Source organism: Rattus rattus, chromosome 3, assembly GCF_011064425.1.
Source record: "Rattus rattus isolate New Zealand chromosome 3, Rrattus_CSIRO_v1, whole genome shotgun sequence".
Lineage (NCBI taxonomy): Eukaryota > Metazoa > Chordata > Mammalia > Rodentia > Muridae > Rattus > Rattus rattus.
Window position 1 is genome coordinate 87766158 of NC_046156.1, and position 21618 is coordinate 87787775.

General features: G+C 43.9%; 2 protein-coding genes across 2 annotated transcripts in view; one reads left to right on the forward strand and one right to left on the reverse strand.

Moving 5' to 3' along the window:
• Gfm1 (G elongation factor mitochondrial 1) overlaps positions 1-21618 on the reverse strand; it is a 45778-nt gene that overhangs the window by 3140 nt on the left and 21020 nt on the right. The window contains exons 11-15 of the mRNA XM_032898277.1: positions 19649-19705; positions 17007-17144; positions 15798-15880; positions 5925-6087; positions 3250-3394 (exon numbers count right to left, since the gene is read on the reverse strand). Coding sequence (XP_032754168.1) covers positions 3250-3394; positions 5925-6087; positions 15798-15880; positions 17007-17144; positions 19649-19705 — 586 coding nt within the window. The remainder of the gene's footprint in view (positions 1-3249; positions 3395-5924; positions 6088-15797; positions 15881-17006; positions 17145-19648; positions 19706-21618) is intronic.
• On the forward strand, positions 9708-15772 carry Lxn (latexin). Its single transcript, XM_032898278.1, has 6 exons — positions 9708-10238; positions 11424-11486; positions 12314-12491; positions 12777-12913; positions 15130-15192; positions 15445-15772. The coding sequence occupies exons 1-6, from the start codon at positions 10107-10109 to the stop codon at positions 15541-15543; spliced, it is 672 nt and encodes a 223-aa protein (XP_032754169.1). The 5' UTR covers positions 9708-10106; the 3' UTR covers positions 15544-15772.

The window sequence follows — 21618 nt, forward strand, 5'->3', positions numbered from 1 at the left end:
GGAATGGCACCATTAGGAGGTGTGGCCTTGTTGGAGTGTGATCTTATTAGAGAAAGTGTGTCACTGTGGGGGCAGGCTTTGAGGTCTCCTATGCCCAAGCTCCACCCAGTGTGGAATTCAGTCTCTACCAATCAAGATGTAGAACTCTCGGATCCTCCAGCCCCATGTCTGCTTACACACTGCCATGCTTCCTGCCATGATGATAATGGACTAAACCTCTGAACTGTAAGCCAGCCCCAGTAAAATGTTTTCTTTGTACGAGTCGCCATGGTCATTATGTCTCTTCACAGAGCTGAAACCCTCCAGACACTCACATACTCAACATAATGCAGCATACAAGGAATCGATAAATTTGACGAGCAATAGCTGAAGCAAGCATGTTGGGAAAGAAGTGGCATGGCACTACTCTAGGTCAAAGGCAATACAACAGGAAGAACTGTACTCACTGTCCCTGAAGGCAGGTATACGCTCGTGCCCATGCATGCACGCACGCATGTGGAACATTTCCAAGGAATATTCCCAGGCGGTCTGGGGACATTCAAGCAAATGACAGGCCTATTTCTTCATAGTAAGGGGAAAACAAAGCCCAAAACCTGGGATGGAATGGCCAGAGCCCCCAGAGAACAGACTGCTGGGTTAGTGAAGTAAAGACAGTCCTGGCTCTGCTTAGCATGGTTGCAAGCCCAGTGTTTGGGAGAGTAAGCAAAGTGTTCTCTCTGGCAGTGATGGCAACATTCACATCCACAGAGCCAAGCCAGACCAAGCACATGCAGTTTCACATTTCAGTGTCAAGTTACATCACTGACTGACATTTGAGGCAAGTTCAAATTTTGGTTTTAAATTATAATACATAAAAATCTAAAGTATCTCCTAATTTTGATGCCATGTCACATATTTTAGTATATTTTACTATATATAAGAGACACAATAATCTACGTATAAGCCACTGTTATAGCGAGCTCGGTTAGCAGGAACGTTCTTACCCAGAAGCCCTCAGCTGGCACTCAGTGATACACACAACTGCTTACTGCTTGGGAGGCCTTCCTGTCGTGATTACATCAATTACATTAATTAATTAGTATTTATTTGTTTTGTTGTTTTTGAAACAGGGTTTCTCTATGTAGCCCTGGCTCTCCCATTTGCTTTGTAGACCAGGTTGGCCATGAACTTAGACATCTGCCTATCTCTGGTGGGATGAAAGGCATCCACTTTTAACATTTTTAAAACTCCCTCTTTTTTAGGACTTTAAAAATCAATCTTCATTTTTATTTCAATTCTAATGCCTTTTCTTCTTAAAATCACATTCTATTTTTGGCAAATATTTATATTTTTTATGGATAAAAATGTGGTCCCATATATTTTTGCCTTTAAACATAAAGAAATAGCGAGACAAAGAACCCAAATTAGCTGTTTTTCATGCTAATACCTGGCTTGTCTGCACAGCCTGTTACCTCAGCTGCAACCCAGACTTCCCTTTGCAGATCCACTGTGCAGTTATGCTGTTCTCACTGAGGTTATATAGAGAGGTTTCCACTGGCATATGTGTGTACTAGGGGCAAACACATCTATATTTATTTATATTTAAATATAAGAGTTAGAATGGATGAAGTCATATGTCAATTGATGACCAGATAATCTTATATTTATCTAACCTCTACTCCCATCAAAGTTACAAACTCCTAGTCAAGAACCAGCATAAAACAAATGGTGCTTTCTAATTCAATTGCATTTCTAAAAAGTGTTAACCTATTTGATAATTTTTTTAACTTAAGATGTATTAAAGTAAGGGGTTGGGGATTTAGCTCAGTGGTAGAGTAGAGCACTTGCCTAGCAAGCGCAAGGCCCTGGGTTCGGTCCCCAGCTCCGAGAAAAAAAAAAAAAGATGTATTAAAGTAATGAACATTTCAAGGTCAAAAGGTGGGTATTCTAATCTGATTTATTCTCAATTAATATCATATCAGACTGACCAAATATCTACATCATGACTACAGTGCCTGTTTAATACACAGCTGACATAAAGAAAATGGAGGTCACTCTTTCTTTTTACAACAGAAAACTAGATTATAACTACTAAGCTTAAATAAGACAAGGAGTTGGGCTGGAGAGATGGCTCAGTGGTTAAGAGCACTGGCTGTTCTTCCAGAGGTCCTGAGTTCAAATCCCAGCACCCACATGGTGGCTCACAACCATCTGTAATGGGAGCTGACGCCCTCTTCTGGTGTGCCCAAGACAGCTACAGTGTGCTCATATATAATAAATACATCTTTAAAAAACAAAAAAGGAGCTATCAACCTAGGGTAGAGAACAGCAGTCCTCCCAGGCACTGCCTACCAGTAACCAGACATGCAGACCCAAGAGTTGGAAGAGCTCAGAGTTCACAGAGAATCAATAGAATTCTGATGTACAGAGTGCTTACGAAATAATGATCAAGAAGGTAGTTCTCTCCCTGTCTAGTTTGACTCTTCGGTGGAAACACTGTCAGGCTGCTATATGACTCAATTTTATTATGTACAGACGCTTTGACAGACTCCTCAGGAGCTGACAAGGGCCCGACATGGATGAGGCGGCAAAGGAAATGAAGTCTCTGCCTGCAGGGTAACCGGAAGCTCGCTTGCTGGGCAATTCTCACGTCAAATGGCTGTGCTGGCACCTGTTTCCCCGAATTAAAAGCCAAGAATCAGATAGGCCTGCTCACAACATCTCAGCGTTCTGGCTCACAGTTTTAATAAATGTATGATGTGTGATCAGATATAAGGTTGACAGATTTAGCAGTTTAGCAGGAAGTCTCTATTATGGATAAAGTTTACTCAAGTCTTTCAAAATACTTCCACTCTCATAATAATCCCTAACCGTTTAAAATGTGAGATGTAAAAAAAATTACTTACAAATGTATGAGCTCCTTGACATTTAAATAATTCAGCTTAAATAACATGACTAATTTATCTTTAAAATACTTCTTAAAGTTCTGAGCATTTGTCTTCTCTATTAAAACTAGAACCTTAGGTTATATATGAACTTAAAACACATTAAAAATAAATACCTAGATAATTTAGAACAGGGCAGGCTCTGATTTTTGCAAGAAAGAGAACACAGCCATCTCCTCTCACAATCACACACTGCAAGTATTCATCCCTTACCTATCATGCTCTCCCCAAGCCCTGGAGGGAGGGGAGACAAACAGTACTGCTTTTGAGACTATGATGGTCTCCCAAGGAAGGCAGATAGAGAGTTCATCGGCACATGACATACCTTGTTTAAGAGCACCTTCTCCAGCTCGGATGAAAGAGATCTCGTTAGAATCCACCATGTGGTGTGCTCCATCTTGCAGAACAAACCGGAGCCCAGAAAGCTTGTGACCAGAAAGAGGCCCCTTTTCGCAGGCATCCAAAAACCCCTAACAATGAATGAATGAAACAGCAATGAGATCCCACTTGCAGAGTATTACCCAAAATGCCAAGAGAGGTTACTGCTCAGAAGTGTAATGCTCTTAGGATACATGCTGTCTTTCACCTCTTAAATACTTCTAAGTAAGCCTGGCATTTAGATGGGTGATTCTGTAGAGAAGTATGGAATCTGAAGGTGTGAGCTGGCTGGAACACGGTAAGGGCACTCAGCATAAGCTCAACCTTGGACTGACCTAATGCTCACACTCCCTTACAGGGGCAGCAATGCTCACACTCCCTTACAGGGGCAGCAATGCTCACACTCCCTCACAGGGGCAGCAATGCTCACACTCCCTTACAGAGGCAGAGGCAGCAATGCTCACACTCCCTTACAGGGGCAGAGGCAGCAATGCTCACACTCCCTTACAGGGGCAGAGGCAGCAATGCTCACACTCCCTCACAGAGGCAGAGGCAGCAATGCTCACACTCCCTTACAGAGGCAGAGGCAGCAATGCTCACACTCCCTTACAGAGGCAGAGGCAGCAATGCTCACACTCCCTTACAGAGGCAGAGGCAGCAATGCTCACACTCCCTTACAGAGGCAGAGGCAGCAATGCTCACACTCCCTTACAGGGGCAGCAATGCTCACACTCCCTTACAGGGGCAGCAATGCTCACACTCCCTCACAGGGGCAGCAATGCTCACACTCCCTCACAGGGGCAGCAATGCTCACACGCCCTTACAGGGGCAGCAATGCTCACACTCCCTTACAGGGGCAGCCATGCTCACACTCCCTTGCAGTGGCAGCAATGCTAACACTCCCTCACAGAGGCAGCAATGCTCACACTCCCTCACAGGGGCAGCAATGCTCACACTCCCTTACAGGGGCAGCAATGCTCACACTCCCTTACAGAGGCAGCAATGCTCACACTCCCTCACAGGGGCAGCAATGCTCACACTCCCTCACAGAGGCAGCAATGCTCACACTCCCTTACAGAGGCAGCAATGCTCACACTCCCTTACATGGGCAGCAATGCTCACACTCCCTTACAGAGGCAGCAATGCTCACACTCCCTTACAGAGGCAGGGGCAGCAATGCTCACACTCACTTACAGAGGCAGAGGCAGCAATGCTCACACTCACTTACAGAGGCAGGGGCAGCAATGCTCACACTCCCTTACAGAGGCAGCAATGCTCACACTCCCTCACAGAGGCAGCAATGCTCACACTCCCTTACAGAGGCAGTAATGCTCACACTCCCTCACAGGGGCAGAGGCAGCAATGCTCACACTCCCTTACAGGGGCAGAGGCAGCAATGCTCACACTCCCTCACAGAGGCAGCAATGCTCACACTCCCTTACAGAGGCAGAGGCAGCAGGCCCCTGATTTCAGGATGAGAGAATGGAGGGAAGGCATCCAAGGTCAATGGCCTTACCAAAATCTATGTGTGAGCACTGGCTGTGCTGGGTCCCTACCACTGGTCCATTACGGCTTTGCCTTACTGGCAGACCGCACCATAAAAACCACACCATAAAACACTGTTGTTCTTAACAACTGTTAGGATTGTTGTTAGAATTAAAGAGAATTTCATTTCCCAAATGCAATCCACCTTTTAAAAGACAGCTTCATTGAGGTATAACTCATAAAAAAAAAAAAAAAATCACATAGATTTAAAGAGTACAGTTAACAAGTTTGCAATTCATTTTCAGTCACTTAAATACTTACAGGGAGTCACACTGCTACATACACAGTGAACTGCATTTCTGACATTTCAAAATTATACATTATGTATGCTGAAAACTATGTAAATTCTCCTCTTGTGTGAATTTGAGTCGTCTGATATTTAGAAGTGTGTGAATGGCAAAGTATTAATTATCTTAAAATAAAAGTATACCAAATAAAATACATTACCAAAAAATGCTCTCATCACTGAAAACAAAATTATAACCTGCTGTTGACAAAATAAACAACTGCTCAGAGTGTGCGGCCTTAAGCGGGTAAGAGGGAGGGCAGAGTGAGCACTGGCCCTTGGTGTGCACCACTCCCGCGATTCCACCTTGCCTCAGTATATGTGAAGGTAACTAGTTTACTCCCAATTTACAAAGTTAAAAAGGAAGCAGAGACAGATCTCTAAATACGAGGCCCTTCAGAGATACATATGGACTTCCTGTCTCAAAGAAACAAACCAGGTCTACGCTCATTTACAAGGAGCCCGCCCAGCTCAGTAAAGATGCTGTAGGAACAGGACCGGGGGCTGGGACTCTTAGGAAGGCGCATTCCTGCAGCAGCACGAGCGTTCGTAACCCCTAAGACCACTGCGAGTGGAAGGCGTGACTGTAACCAGTGTGGCAGTGTCACGTTATGGAGAGTGACTGACTGAGCACGCGAGTGAGTTGGAGGTCTACCCTGGCAGTCAGTCAAGATGGTTAGCTAAAGTAAAGGAAGCATGGGGGGACACGAACGTGACAGAACACAGGTGCGATTTAATACCAACAACCTGCTTTCAAACAGAGACAACGCCAGAGCCCCGCCCAACACTACCTTCTCAACGGCGGGAACAAACTGCTTTGGAACATTGGCCCCAAAGGTCTCATCGGAAAACTCCAACTTCGTGTAGTCCTCCGGGGCCAAGGGCTCCAGCACCCCTATCACTTTTCCATACTGGCCGGCACCACCCGACTGCTTTTTATGTGTAAAGTCAAATCTGCAAAAGAGCAGGAGAAAATAAACAGCATTAGTAATTAGCACAATGAGATAAACTCCCAGCGATTTATACAAAGATCCACATTGATTGGCTGTTTTTGTTTTTGTTTCTTTATTCTTTCCTTTGTGATGGCCACACTATGAAATTTTATTATAGAAGTTATTTAGAAGAAACTCTTTTCTATTCTTACTCAGGGGTGAGAGTGGACATACCGCTAAGTAAGTTGTTTTTCTTCTAATAGAAGGCTCAGTCTAGGGTTGCTAATAACCTACATTCCGGAGAGCTCAACCAGTTCTGGAACACTGCCCTTGCACGTCGCACTGTGTAGTAATCAAGGACTCTTTCTTAGAAATAAGAACTGTGGTGGCCATAATTAATCATTTAGGCAGTTCCTATTTGATTTTAATATTTGGTATTGCTGACTTGAGTGATTTAAATTGTGAGCCAGATGCAATAATTAACACCTGAAAATGATTAATGATGAAATCACAGTGATGAACATAAAAACAGACTTTCAAGAAGAAATGAGCACGACTTAGTGTTTACTTCAAGCCATTGCACAGAGTACTTTACATGAGTACTGCACATCAGAGATCCAGTCACAGGAGGCTATTTCCTAGGTAACATGAGGACACAAGCCTGTGCTTCTTCCTCTAACCTGAACCTTTCGGAGGACAATCACTCTATGTACAGATCTGCAGGAGAGTGGACATTAATGGTGAGTCTGTAAGCCACTTGGGAAAAGGTGATGAAAAGAATGGTAGGAGATGTAAGCTTGGAAGGGGCAGATTTCCTAAACAGCCCGAGTGTAGATGTGTCTAACTGCCTTTGAAAGCCTTCCGGTGGCCATGAGCTTCAGGACGGGCTGGGCAACCCCACAGAGTGAGGGTGGAATTTTCCTGGGAGGGAAAAACCTGTATCCGCCAGAAGCAAGAGAGTAAAGCAGAGGGTGAAAGAAGCACCAGGATCCGGTCGGGTCGGGTCGGGTCGGGTCGGGTCGGGTCGGGTCGGGTCGGGTCGGGTCGGGTCGGGTCGGGTCGGGTCGGGTCAGGTCAGGTCAGGTCGGTCAGAAGCACTGAGGAGGGTTCCGAGTACCGCACCCAGGCTCCACCAGCGTTCCCTGAGGTACTGGGCAGTCAGTCTCGGTCTAACAACAACATAGCGTCCTTATAAAACAGCCTTGGCTGAAGAGAGAGCTCAAAAGAGACAGCAGCTTGCTGCAAGTCTGACGGCTTGAGTTCAATCCCTGGGACTACATGGTAGAAACAGAACCGGTCCCTCAAGTTTTCCTTTACCTTCACACTCCTGCCTCAGCACACACATACCTCTGTACACAAAATAAAGCATGACAAATTTTAATGATATAGTCTACATCTGTACTATATAGATTAACTAACTATGTGGTTAAAAATAATCACAGCTACTTAAACTTAATTGAAAATTCAACTACATAACAACTCAAGTATAGGGCACCTGAGGCAGTGCCCACGGTGCTGGATGGGGCGGGGCAGGGCAGGGCGGGGCAGGGCGCTCCAGCACTGCTAATTCTTCAGGCAGCAATGTCCCAAGGACCAGTCCACAAACAATGTCATTTATGAATGAGAGGAAGGCAAGAGAGAGAACACATCAGTGCCAGGATGTGTTAAAACATTTTGCATAGACTAAACCAAGAAAGCGACTCTGTTTCTAGTCATCATTTTATAGGTGTGAGACCTGAGAAAGGCTAAGTAACCAGAGGACGAGACTGCTACCCACCTCCAAAGCCAGGGTTTGCATCGACAGCAATGCCCTTAACCAAACGTTTTCCCAGACTACTAACAGGGAAATAGAAACTGATCAAACCCGACTGACATGTCACTGCGGTGTCACTGACAGGGCCACTGCAGTAGCACTGGTGGCTACTGCGTGAGAACAGGTTGAAAGAGGAGACTGGCAGGCAGGCGGGCATGCTGAAGGGCAAAGACCTAGCCTAGCGTCACACTGCTGGCAACCTGAAAGACAACTAGTCTGTCAAAATACCAAGTCATATCAAATCTAGGGTTCATGAGAATTGTGTTTTTTTAAATGAATTTGTAGATTCATTTTTACTATTTATTTATTTGTTTGGAGACAGGGTCTCACTATTTCGCCCTGGGCCATCTGAAACTCTCAAAAGACACCCCCCTCCCACCCTGCCTCTGCCTTCAAGGTTCTCTGATTAAAAGCATGAGCCACCATGCCTGGCCATTTTGATTTTATATTCATACTCGTTACAAGCTACAGTATTTTTAACTTGTTTAATGCTCATGTTATAATATAAAATCAGTAGAATAAGTCATCTGATCCTGGGACTTCATTATCTTGAAGACAATCTACACATTACTCAAGCCTGAGGATAATGGACTGAGTATCTAACATTGGTGAGATTCTGGTGGGTAACCTTAAAGACCCGGCTGGGCAGATGGCTCAGTGGTTGACAACACTTTCTACACTTGCACACTGGGGTTTGTTTCCCTGCAACAACATGGTGGCTCACAACCATCCCTAACTCCAGTTCTAGGGGATTTGACATCTGACATCTCCTTGGGCAATGGGCACTCATATATTAACATGCAGGCAAAACACTGTAAAAAACATTTTAAAAGAAGGTGCAAGACTGGGAATGATATTCTTGCAATTCAGCTTATTTAACATCTAAATGAAAAGGTAGGTTTCCCTTTTGAGTAATAATTGCAAATTTAAGAAACCCAAGTGCCATCGTGCCAGTCTATACTAGTTATTACATGCAGAACCTTTGTCTACTACACTTTAAAATGCTGACTTGGGAAGCCCATACACGCACACACTCTCACTCTTGCTGTGTCTATCTGTCTGTCTGTCTCCCCAAAGGGCTGACTTACAGATACATGACTTACTTATTGAAAAGGCAAACATTTTTAAGAAAAAAACTAAGCTTGTTATCCCCTAGCTGCTCATAGCTGATGGTAACGTAACTAGAAAGGAGGGAAATGCTGTATGGCTTATTGTTTCTTAGTGACCCACCCGCTCCAAAGGAAGTCGTTATTTATAGGAAAGTTCAGTATCGTCTGAGGAAAGCAACACCTAGCGCACACAGCACCTTCCCCTTCTTTGTAGAGTGTCACTGCGTACACAGTCTACCCAAAAAGCCTCCAACAATCTACCTTTTAGGAAAATCACAGTTGGAGTTGGAGTTGGCTCGGCAGTGGACTTGAGTTTGGTTCCCAGCATTTATACTGTGTGGCTCACAACTGCCCCGAACTCCAACTCCCGGGGAATCCAATGTGCCTGCACACACGTATGCACATACACATAAAAAATCATAAAAATGAGATGTAAAGAAAGATGGGAGTGGTGGTTCACGCCCATTAAGCCTTATACTTCTAAGATCAATGAGATAGGGGAAGCAGGCAGGTCCGTTTCAATTTTTTTCCTCTAATTTTTCCCCCAACGTTTTAACATGGTTGTTCTGCTCCCCGACTCTGGATCTGCCTCTGAAGGAACCTGGGTGAGTAAGCCTGTTCCTGGAGTCTCATAATGGGAAGAGGAAAGGGTGAATCATTCGTGAAGCACTTTGCCCCTTGCCCTGTGAGGCCCATTTGAAAAAGGAAAGGTGTACTCTAATCTGAAGCAGCCAAGAGGCAGCTGAAGCCCTCCAGAGGTCCACGGAGGGAGGCGAGGCCAGAAGCCCTTCCCTTTCCTCTTGAATGCCCCCTCCCCCTCCCACACCTGCTCAGAGCCGGAGGGAGCCTGAGGGAATGCCCGGGCTTTTCTCCAGGAGGTGCCCGCCTACCCCAGGGCGGGGCGAGGCTCCCGGCGGAGCCACTGCCCAAACAGTTTCCTGAGCGAAGGAGGAAGAGGGAAGAGGGCGCTAAGGACCGCGCACGCCCAGCCCAGCTGCTGACTTCACCACCTCACCGAGACCCACTCCGCTGGCCAGCACGCTACACTGACAGGATCCTGGCTGCACCCACTGCGATCTCTTTGAACTAGGATAGCCCGCGCTCACTGTTTCCCTGAAGATGGAAGAAATCCCACCCACCCACTACGCTGCGTCCAGGGCTGCCTCGGTGGCAGAAAACTGCATAAACTATCAGCAAGGGACCCCCCACAAGGTATTCCTGGTGCAGACGGTCCAGCAGGCAAGCAAGGAGGTGAGTCTGCGAGATGGGGAAGCCCAGAGGATCGGCTTGCCCTGCTACTCTCACCCCGATCCCGGCTGGGCTGGGCTGGGCTGGGCCGGGCTGGGGCTGCTCCGCCTCCGAATAGCATTCCTTCTCGGTCCTCTATATGGTACTCACCCCAGAACTGTTTGCTTTCACAGTAAGGCAGAGAACCTATGCAGGCAGATTTTGTGCATATTAGCTTAGGGAATTGGGAAATCCATGGGATGGGAGTCTCACCCTTTCCTGTGGTGAGAAGAGGTCTAGAGAAAACACATCGGAACAATCTGTAAACTGTTACTGTGTCTCAATCTGCTGGTAGCATTGGCCAACAAAAGCTCATGGTCTCCAGACAACTCCATAAACTTTTAAGAGTAACTCTTAAACCCTTTGCCTAAAACGATGGGAAACCGTGAGAAATTAACCCGAGTAAGAAGACAAAAGCAGTGTGGGCTGCTGCCAGACTCTAGCCGCCCACATCCTGCTTTAGATGATGATGCCTTTCTCTCTGCTGAAGCTAGGTTAGGCTTTAAGGGCCTCACCTACTGAGTGTCCCTTATTTTCTTTTTCCTTACAGCTCAAGTTTTTTTGACTGACAAAGGAATAATTTTTATTTTTGAAACTGTACCAGATATTATAATTAGATATACACTTCAAAGTTGTCTTAAATTTAAAAGGGAAATATCTAAATTATCTATTCATAAGGTTTTTAAAAGTATTGTTTGACAGGACAGAGTATAAACGGCACTTACACACAGCGTCTCTGAGCACTTGGCAGTAATCCACCTCAAATCCTTTACTCACTGACACTCTGGTACCCTTGGCTTTAAGGCACAGATGTTTCCTACTGTCACTGCATCTGTGTACTCTGTATGATTCAATCCCTCTTCTACACTAACCTAAATAAACTTGCTAGACACTGCCAAGATTGATGCTACACTCTGATGACGGCCTCCTTGAGAGGCCAGGCTTGGGGAAGGGATGGTGAAGGATAGTTAAGTCATACAGTCGTGAGGAATGTCTGAACGAAACCCCTTGCCTGTTTAAAAAGATGCAAAGCTTTAGTGTACTTCTTCCCACCAGCCACCCTCCCAGGCATGTAATAAGAACGTTCTAACTAAAAAGATTTGATAGATTACAATATTCTTTTCTCCAGTGTATTTTTCTTAATTTTAGGATATCCCAGGAAGAGGCCACAAGTACCATCTGAAGTTTTCTGTGGAAGAAATTATCCAAAAAGTAAGTGAGATGTCTTTTCTAGAACACTGATTCTCAGGGTCCTGGTGCACTCTTGCTGAGGGTTTGGCCCTGGGCTTCCGCTGCTGCTGCTGGGAGATTCTGAGTGAGCAGCCACAGCTCGGCAGAGCCCCATGAGCCTCGACTGCCTGAGCCTCTGTTCATGATTTAGAAAAGTCTACTTCAGGTGAAATAAATTACCCTTAAGTAAATTCCGACAGTCTGAACTCACGCCTTATATGATTGAAAGAGGTAATTTACTCTCCGATCACGACTGCTTTCTCATGCCTGCCTTTTATTTTGGTTTTTAATTGGGTATTCAAATTAAGTACATTTAGAAATTCAGGAACAATAGATTCCACTCGTCTTCCAATAATGGGACAGGAAAGTTTTAAAATTTTGCATGTGTGTCAAATTATTAATGAAATAAATGTAAAAGAAGGAACTGTAGTTTACACCACAGCCATCTTGAAGCTGTGGGAAGGTCGCCCTCTCCCTGAGGAAAGAACCAGAGGAAATCCCCTAAAAGGCACTGAGTTGCTAGACAACTGCTGCGATCCCACACTTTTACATTAAGGAGAGACTGCTATGTCTACATTTGGAAGAAACAGTGGTTTCACGAGCAGGGAGAAAGAGCAAAGAGCAAACTTAGAAGGAACCAGTCCTCCTTTGGTAGGCAATCCGACTAAAATTTGACATTGTAAACCAACATCCCACTAGCAGGGTTGAAATCCTAAGAGTTTCTAGTTCTGGCACCTAGACACGTATTCTAACGAATGGCCCTCTGTGAGGCTGACCTTTGCATGACTTTTGTAAAAATCTCCAAACAGCAAGTTACAGTGAGCTGCACGGCTGAAGTTCTTTACCCTCGAACGGGACAAGGCTCTGCACCGGAAGTCAACTTCACATTTGAAGGAGAAATCGGCAAGAACCCAGATGAGGAAGATAACACATTTTATCAAAGACTCATGTCCATGAAGGAACCACTACAAGCACAAAATATTCCAGGTACATACATAAAGCATGGAAAAGTATGTTCTGAAAACTTGAGACGTATTTCTATTACCCACCCTTAAAACTGATGTTACTTACATTGGAAATAACTTGACTTTTGCAAAAATACTTATTTCTAATAATACAGCAATAAAGAGGCTTTGGAATTTTATACATTCATGGTTTAATTTAGTGTTTACCTATGTTAGATCGAACACTAGAAAGCATAACTATGGCTTTTGATTTTTAATCTAAAACAGTTAATAATTAAATTTAACATATAAGTGTTTCCTCTACCAGACAATTTTGGAAACGTGTCTCCACAAATGAAGCCGGTCCACCACTTAGCCTGGGTCGCCTGTGGTTATGTAATGTGGCAGAACTCGACTGAAGACACATGGTATAAAATGGCAAGGATTCAAACGGTCAAGCAAGTGGTACGTAGTCTCCACATAGAACGCTATTAATACTGACAAGAACTGGAACTCACGGTTGGATATGTTCCTCTTGCCATTCCGTACTGAATCAGTGGGGCTGTAGTCTGAAGGCACTGAAGTCAGTCAGGTTAGACGAGGCACAGAAAGCAACAGCACTGGCCCCAAGGTCATGTGGCTTTTAGAGAGCGCAGACGTGGACATCTGCCCTCTCAAGCGATACGGGAAGTGAGTGTGGGCAAGGCTAAGGACTTTCTCTGAACATCTAATAATCAGCTCACCGCTTATGGTTCGTCGTCTTTCATGCCAGGCTATTCAGACTTAGTTCTCTGGGACGCTTTACTCAGATCCTTTGCAGAGCAAAACGGCTGTAGCTTTATTACTGTGTGTAACATAAACACTCAGGTACACTATACACTTTCAATGAATCATCTGGTCCTGAACTTGGTTCCCAAAGCTCCTGAGGGCCACTATTTATAGCACTCACAAGTAAAGCTGCACTTCTATAACTATGAAGTTGTGACAGAATCTGACAGGTTTTTATATGTATATTCTTTACTCAGTCTGAAACAGAGGAGTTTCTTCAGCAGCCGGCAGCGTATCTGAGTTGCCGTTACCAAGTGCTGCAGACTAACTGCATTTTTCTCCACTGAATGATGGTTCCACGGCTGCCCAGAGACAGGACTGGCATTTCCCCTAGAGAGAATCGTGGCACTGTGGTCTCTGGAAGCTTGGAGTAGTTCTAGCCGTTCCTTGGCTCATTTGGGATTCTTTTCTTTACTCCCTTTAGTCAGTTTATGACCTCACATTTTGTTACTAGCCTTATGATTTCTTAAGCCTGACACCATGGTTATGGAGAAATGCATTTTCACAGGACAGAAACATACAGGAATACATGCTTTAGTTTTTATCTTTTTGAGGTTAAAGGGAAATTCAACTAGTAGCTATTAGAAAACAAGAATGAGTTTTGAGAAGCGTAAAAGATAGTTTCTAAACTCTGAGAGAAAAGGGCTTCCTGCTGCTCCCTTCAGCTTCCAGACAACCAACTGCCCCCCAGCACACTCGGGGCCTCTGCACACTCACCAGACACAGCCCTTACAGCCCCTGGAGACAGAGGCCACACCACTGCAGCATTTTGAGAAATGAGTGAGTCTACTTTCTAAATGCATTCAGAGAGCAACATGGCCACAGCACTCCTTTAAAGGTCCTGAACTATCAACCTGGACCAGGTACACCCAACACAACCATAACCAAGAATTTTGAGCTATATCTACCAGCATACAAGCCAGTGGTTTTACGCTTATAAAAATAAACCTATGGGGTTGGGGATTTAGCTCAGTGGTAGAGCGCTTGCCTAGGAAGCACAAGGTCCTGGGTTCGGTCCCCAGCTCCGAGAAAAAAAAAAAAAAATAAACCTATGAATATTCACTGAATTTGAACAGTAGTAATGAAAGCCCCAGCAGAAGGGTTGAAGTACTGCTTAGTTCCTAATTCATGTAAATTGTACATCTCTACCTATTAAAATCCAACACGTAGGATGTCATCCCTGTAGACAATGACGTTAAGGGGACTCTCTGCTGATATAGTCAGGGAGAGCTTACGTCGAGGTAGTGTAGAGAATGGTGGTGGTGGTGGGCTACACTTATAAGCACTGTTAGCTGGAGGGGCCCAGGTGCTTGTGCTGCCTGCCAATGGGAGTCTCAGCACAGCACGGAGACGCCTTCAGAAGCCTCAGCCTCACGGAGCACAGTAATTTCTGATGATGTCTATAGCTGCACAGATGCAGGAGCTCTGTGGAGCTCACTGCATGAATGCTTTTTATTCCTGAGTGACAATCAGTGTAAAATCAGATAACTTAGTCATTACATTTTACCATTGTCAGTTTCCTAAAGAATGTTACATAATTGGTTTCTTTACTATCAGTTCCCATTGCCATTATTGACACTAGGCTTCATAAATAAAAACTACATATAGTAATGCTTTTAAATAGCTGCCACAAATTGGAGGGTGAAAACCACCTAAGCGATTTTTAGAGCAACAAATGCAAAGTAATGATTTTTAAAAAATGGTTTGAAAGAATATCTGTTTATTCTAATATAAGAAAATAGTTTTCTGTCAGGCTAAATTGAAGTGAATAGAGCAATATTAATGCAAAAAACTTAAGATGTCATCTTTGCCATGATATTGCTTAAACATTTTTGTTGTTGTTGTTGTTGTAGCAAAGAAACGATGACTTCATTGAGTTAGACTACACCGTCCTACTCCACGACATTGCATCGCAGGTAACATATACGACTTTATTTGATGCCACTTTCAAAGGCAAGAATTGTTTTCTAGCCACACAGTCACTTTATTCCCTTTGACACTAAGTAAAAGTCAATGGCAGTTAAGACAGGCAACAGGTTGAAGTGTATCAACCTTGTAGCACCTGAATTTGGGTGCTATTTGGGCTGAAGACACTTTAAATAGTACCGTCCACAAAATATAAACTCAATTATGTTTTCTAGTTCCATAACGGCATTCTCTACTTGCAGGAGATTATCCCCTGGCAAATGCAAGTTCTGTGGCACCCACAATACGGCACCAAAGTAAAGCACAACAGCCGCCTCCCAAAGGAAGCACCAGCGGAGTAAACAAGACCCCAATGCGAAGACAGCCGTCAACATGCCCCTTAACCATGAGTATGACTGTCCTCACTGGCACCTAGCTAACAGGCCAAGTGAATCCCAGTGTCGCTCTGTATGTCTTGGCTACAGGACCGAGCTGCACAGATTCCACAATAAAGAGTAGACTACATAAAAGTGTCTTTCCAACAGTAATGGTACTATGGCTATCCCTAATAAAGTCAACTGCAGCCTCACAGAGTCGGATTGCAGTGTATACTTACGGCACAGGGGCAGTAATGGTCTCTCTAAACGCCACTTTGGGCTTTCCTGTGATACAAGGACAGCCATATTCTCTCTCCATTCTCTAAAATGAAAGAAAAAAAATACCATAGTAACATTCAATGAAATATAAGGAATAACTGAACGGTAAATTTTAAATTATTCTAATAAGTAGCAAAAATCAGATGTGATATTCTGATAACACAAACTACCTTTACATATCTTATATAAGTGAATTCTAATTTTGACTCATTAATTTATACTTAGTACCAATTGCTCTATCTGCTAGCATTTACAAAGTTTCATATTTGTACACAGTCATTAAAATAACATAAGATCTGTTGTCTGGACTTGTAATACATAACAATCTTGTATCTTTTGTATACAGTTGGTCACATTTACATTTGCTCTTGGGAGACTTTTTCTTTTTAAATCTATATTGAACTGGCTTCCATGTTTTAAATTTAATTAATACATTATTTTCTGATAGGGCTTCTCTGTGTAACTGTTTGGAACTCAGTATACATACCAGCCTCTTCCTCCTGAGTTCCCGGACTAATGGCCACCTACACTGCCCTTAATTTTTAAGTGCTCAACTGTGTCTGTGTATGTATGTGGGCAGAGGGACTGATCCACTGGAGTTACAGGAGTTGTGAACTGTTCAACCTGAACACTAGCAAAGGAATTTAAGTCCCTGGAGGAGCGGAAGGTGAATTTAGCCACTGAACCATCTGTCCAGTCCTCATGATGCAATGTCCTGGAAGGTAGGTAAAAAACATGCTACCTCCTTAAGGCTCGCTTTACTTGATCCAACTATGGACTGGGAACGAATGGGGGTCTTGTTACAAACCCCAGAGTTTTGGTTCCTAGACTCTACAATGTTTAACAAATAAGCACCTAGATAACAAAACAAAACAAAACTGATCTGTAGGACAACGGGGAGGCAGGGCAGTATGCCATGCCGGGACGTGAAGCAGAGTCGAGCCTGCAGAGGCCCTATCAGTGCACAGTCACTGAGAATTAGGGCTTTCTGCCTTTTCTTTCCACTAGCTACGCACCTGAGGATGACCTTGTATTCCTATTAATCCTCCTGCCTCCTCTCCCAGAGTGGTTTTACAGATGTAAGTCACCTTGCCAGGGCCCATGACTGACTTTTAACGAAGCACCCGCACTAACAAATGCAGCTGCAGGAGCTCCTTTGTGACCCATACCTGAGCATAGATCTCCAGGTGCAATTCTCCCATTCCAGACACAATCGTCTCCTTGCTCTCCGTGTCAAAGTGGACTTTAAATGTGGGGTCTTCCCGTGTAAACCTGGCAATACCTTTGGAAAATTTTTCCAGATCATTCTTTAAAGAGGAAGAAAAGTAGAATAAGATTGATTAAGCATGAAAAACAGCTGCATTTGAGCTGTTACTGAATCCACCCATGTACACTGGCAAGTAAGAAATGAAGAGGACCCATATCTAGTTCTACTTACACCCTCCTTGAAAAAATGCAAGCTTGGCCACCACAGCCAAGAGACCAGGGCCCAGGCAGCTGAACAGGATTTTCTCTCCAGATGAAGAAAGAAAACAAGGGTCTAGGACTTAACCCTGTCCCCTCCTACCACAATAACCAAACTATCCATTTGTGGATGTGGAAACTGCCTTTGTGGAAGGAAGAGCCTGGAATTTTCAGAAGTCCTCCAAATAATACAGTCTGCATGCTCACCAAGAGCCTTCTGCAAACTCAAGAGGATAAACCACACTGTTAAGACCAACAGCAAAGGAAAAATGACATCAAGACGCTTCTGTTTGGAATCAATCTCCTTGGTTGTCGTCTGATCTACCTTTGATCGCTGATGTAATCTCACACAGCAAGCAGCAGGATGATATAGGTCCACGTCTCGTGGTGGGTGGCAGTGAGGAAGGAAAGGCAGGAGAGAAGGAGGAAGACCTACCCCATTGTTGCCCACATTAAACGTGGGGGAGGGGAGGGAGAACTGGAGAGATGTCTCAGTGGTTAAGAGAACATTCATACTTTCCCTAGAACTTCCAGAAAAGAATCCAACCTGAGCTGGGGAGATGGCTCAGTTGGTAAAGCGTTTGCATCACCAGTCTGAGGAGTTGAGTGGGAATTCCCGACCCCATGTAGCACTGGCTACAGTAGCACTGGCTACAGCAGCACACGTCTAATCTCAGAGCTCCTATAACCTGATGAGTGGCAGGGACACACGGGCCGCTGCGGGGAGCAGGTAAGCAAACCTGGCACACAGCGGTGAGGACAAAGGAGACCCTATCTCAAACTCAGTGGAAGGCGCTGGTGAACAGATGAGGCTGCCCTCAGACCGCCATGAACACACGTGCACTCACACTAAAAGCGATGGACACATCCACGCTCACACAAATACAGCCCTGCGTGATTAGACTGTAGTGAGTCATCAGTCCCTGGCCTACAGAACTAAAAAGGAACACTTTTGTGTTGTTTTAAGGTACTATGTTTTTGGTAATTTCTTATGGTAGCAACAGAAAATGAGCACATCCTGTATGATTAATATTAGCAGCCCCATTAACCACATGCTTGGAGCTGTAATGCCTAGTGTGCACGTTATCTCAGATTTAACAGTAGTGTAAATATATAGACTGAAGTTAGGGCGGGAGCTCAAGGCCACATAGCTAACACACGAGGACAGTCAGTCCCGAGGCTCAGGGCACTCTTGGCTTTTCTCTGCACAACCTGCACTCAGGAGCATCAACCCCCCCACTACCAAAGCTCAAGTCCTTCTGGTGACGAGGCTTCATCAGCTGATTGAAATGAACATACTTAGGAGAAGACATGTTTTAATGTTCGCATGTATAAGAAGGCAAGGATATCCCCAAACCTTCCTGGTTCACCTTGATTTCTTTCTGTTATCTCAAGTTATTAACTATTACACATCTCTCATAAACTCTGTAGGAGTTAAAGGTATGAAGACAGGGTTCGAGTCTAACCTTGCTAGCAAGCCTTAGCAAAGAGCGTGAAACAAACAGAGGTGTCTTTCGGGGTACAATGGACGGCATCCCCACAAGACTGAAAAGACGGGCTGCTTTCTTGTTTTTTGCTTCCTTGACTTTCCTTTCTATATTGGAAAACGATCTGAAAAAATCCCAAGGTTCATCAAAACAAAGCGGTAGCTGCTAATAATGTGTGTTACAGCACAGTTTATCCAGATACGCTCTGTAAATGATGGTCTGCAGGTGGCAATACGTTTTAAAATGTGCACTCAATACACTAATGACTTAACTTCAACAAGGCAACTTAGGAACCAAATAATTATGGCTCAAGATTGAACTAATCCAAACAGAGAGCAATAGGAATGCAAGGCACTCCAGCAATTTTGGCTCTGTCCAATGGCAAATGATATCACACCTAATTATGAAGTTAAAAACAGTCTTCTAGTTGACTTGTGATTTATAATCAGACACTTTGTAACAACCACAAATCTAGGAATGCATTATAATCCACAAGCTTTTAATTAATCAACTCTATAAGGTACTCACAGGGAAGTTTTACTATGACTTCAGACAAACCCCGCCCCCTCCCCTTTTTTTTAATAATTTAAAAAAGTCTGCTCCAAGAAGGCAGACTTACCATTTAGAAGCCAGTGCTACGATAAAGTTATAAAGTACTCCCTACTACTAAATGCTAACTATTTCTTGAACAATCCTGAAGACTGATTCGAATTTACTACTAAATTAAAAGAGCAATCTCAATACCAACAGAAGGAGCCGAAGCCAGCCAAAGGCAGCTTTCCACACGATACCATATACAATACAGAGAACGAAGAGAGAGAGCTCAGTTTAGAGAAGTCTGTTGAAGCTTAAACTCCTACCTTGTTAGAAGGCTTCATTGCTACTGAAATGACAGGATCAGGAACATGAATCGATTCCTAGAAAATATTTTTTTAAAAAAAGCAAAACATTTCAAAGGCAGTATCATGAGTCAGTGACAGATTAATGCAGTACATCAACAAGACAGCCAACATCTGAGGCTGGACCACGTGGCTCTTAATCTGCTTTGTATTAAATAAAATATGAACGTAACATTAATAAACACGGGTGCGTACTTACATGAACTCTTACCTCCCTAAATAAAACTCTTTATCTAATTTATCTACTTAACTGTTTAACATAATCACCATAGTGAAGTTAATTAAATGTGGGCATATGGAATTCTTTTCTTTTTGTGGGCATATCCTTGTTGCTTGTTCTACATTTCCTGTTGCAATCTTCTAATAAGTTATTGCGTTTTATTTAAAGATTTATTTATTTTATTTATTTATATAAGTACACTGTAGGTATATTGATACACCAGAAAGAGGGCATTGGATCCCATTACAGATGGTTGTGAGCCACCATGTGGGTGCTGGGATTTGAACTCAGGACCTCTGGAAAAGCAGCCAGTGCTCTTATCTACTGAGCCATCTCTCCAGTGCCATGTGTTTTATTTACAATAAACAGAAGGGCACCAGAGTCTTTATACGCACATCTTATTTGATCAATGACAGTTCTAAGAAGCGGAAAGTATCCTCATGTTACAAGTCACAAAGTTACTAAAAAGAACAAAATGTCACCTGGCCCAGGACCAGGCAGTAGTACTGGGCAGAAGTGAGACTAGCCAAGACCGACTGCCTTCACTGTCTAAGTGAGCAATTCCCACAACAGCCAACCACTCCATAACGCAATGGCAAGTGTTAAGTAAACATGGGTATGAATGTTTTGCCTGCAAGTGCTTTTCTGTGCACCCAGTGTGTTCAGCAGCCTGTGAGCACAGTAGGGTGGCGATCCCCTGAAACTGGAGTGAGGTAGCTGGGCCATCATATACAGCTGCTGGGAACTCGTGGATCCTCTTCAAGAGTGGCAAGAGCTCTTAACTGCTGAGCTCACTCTCCAGCCCGGGGCAAGCACTCACATAAGGTCTAATATAAAGTGTCCTATTGAGGTCTCAAAAGTGTAGACTTATGGGTTTTGTGCAGTCTTATAATAACTTCTAAAACCCAGAGATAAAAAAGGCTATAAAATTATGAAGTCATCACATGCTAGAGGAAACTATTAAATAGAGTGGTTCTGATATAAGTGAACCACTGTGAGTGACTCCTGTGTACTCCTACTCTTCACTGAACTTCCCCATCGTGCATAAGGTAGAAGACCTTGTTCTGCTATGGAAGAAGTAAGGTAAATGAGTGGTGTGGAAAAAGGCAGGAACTGCTTGAACATGCTTTTCTCTCATGGCCCTTCAGAAACCTCTGAATTCCAAAGAGCCAGCTGTCTACAGTGTACTGCATCTGACTGTCTTCGCGCCCTGTGTTCTGTGGTGGTTTGAATGAGAATGGTCCTCATAGGCTCACAAGTTTGACTGTTTGGTTTGCAGTTACTGGAACTGTTTGGAAGGGATTAGAAGGCATGGCTGTGTTGAATGAGGTAAGCACTAGAAGTAGGCTTTGAGGTTTCAAAAGCACCACCCCCACAGCCTATAGATCTTGATGTAAAGCTCTCAGCTACTGTTTCAACACCATGTCTATCTGATTCCCTCACCATGGTGATCATGAACTAACCCTCTAAAGCCAGAAGTAACTCCCAAATTAAATGCTTTCTTTTATAAGAGTTACCTTTTCATGGTGTTTCTCCACAGCAAGAGAACAGTGACTAAAATACCTTCTAAGGTAGACACATTGTTATCCCCCAAGTCTTTCTAAATATTATAGTCTGGCCTTATATTGGAAGAGATCTCTCAAGTTAGTAAGCAGCACTCCACTAGGATAGCAGCAAGACAGTGACAATATTTACAGGGACACCCACAGGG

Excerpts from the sequence above, each read along its gene's own strand:
- Lxn (XM_032898278.1), top strand. The coding sequence starts at position 10,107 with ATGGAAGAAATCCCACCCACCCACTACGCTGCGTCCAGGGCTGCCTCG. Across the intron at positions 12,914-15,129 it reads TTCAAACGGTCAAGCAAGTG|CAAAGAAACGATGACTTCAT; the intron begins GTACGTAGTCTC and ends TTGTTGTTGTAG. Across the intron at positions 15,193-15,444 it reads TCCACGACATTGCATCGCAG|GAGATTATCCCCTGGCAAAT; the intron begins GTAACATATACG and ends CTCTACTTGCAG.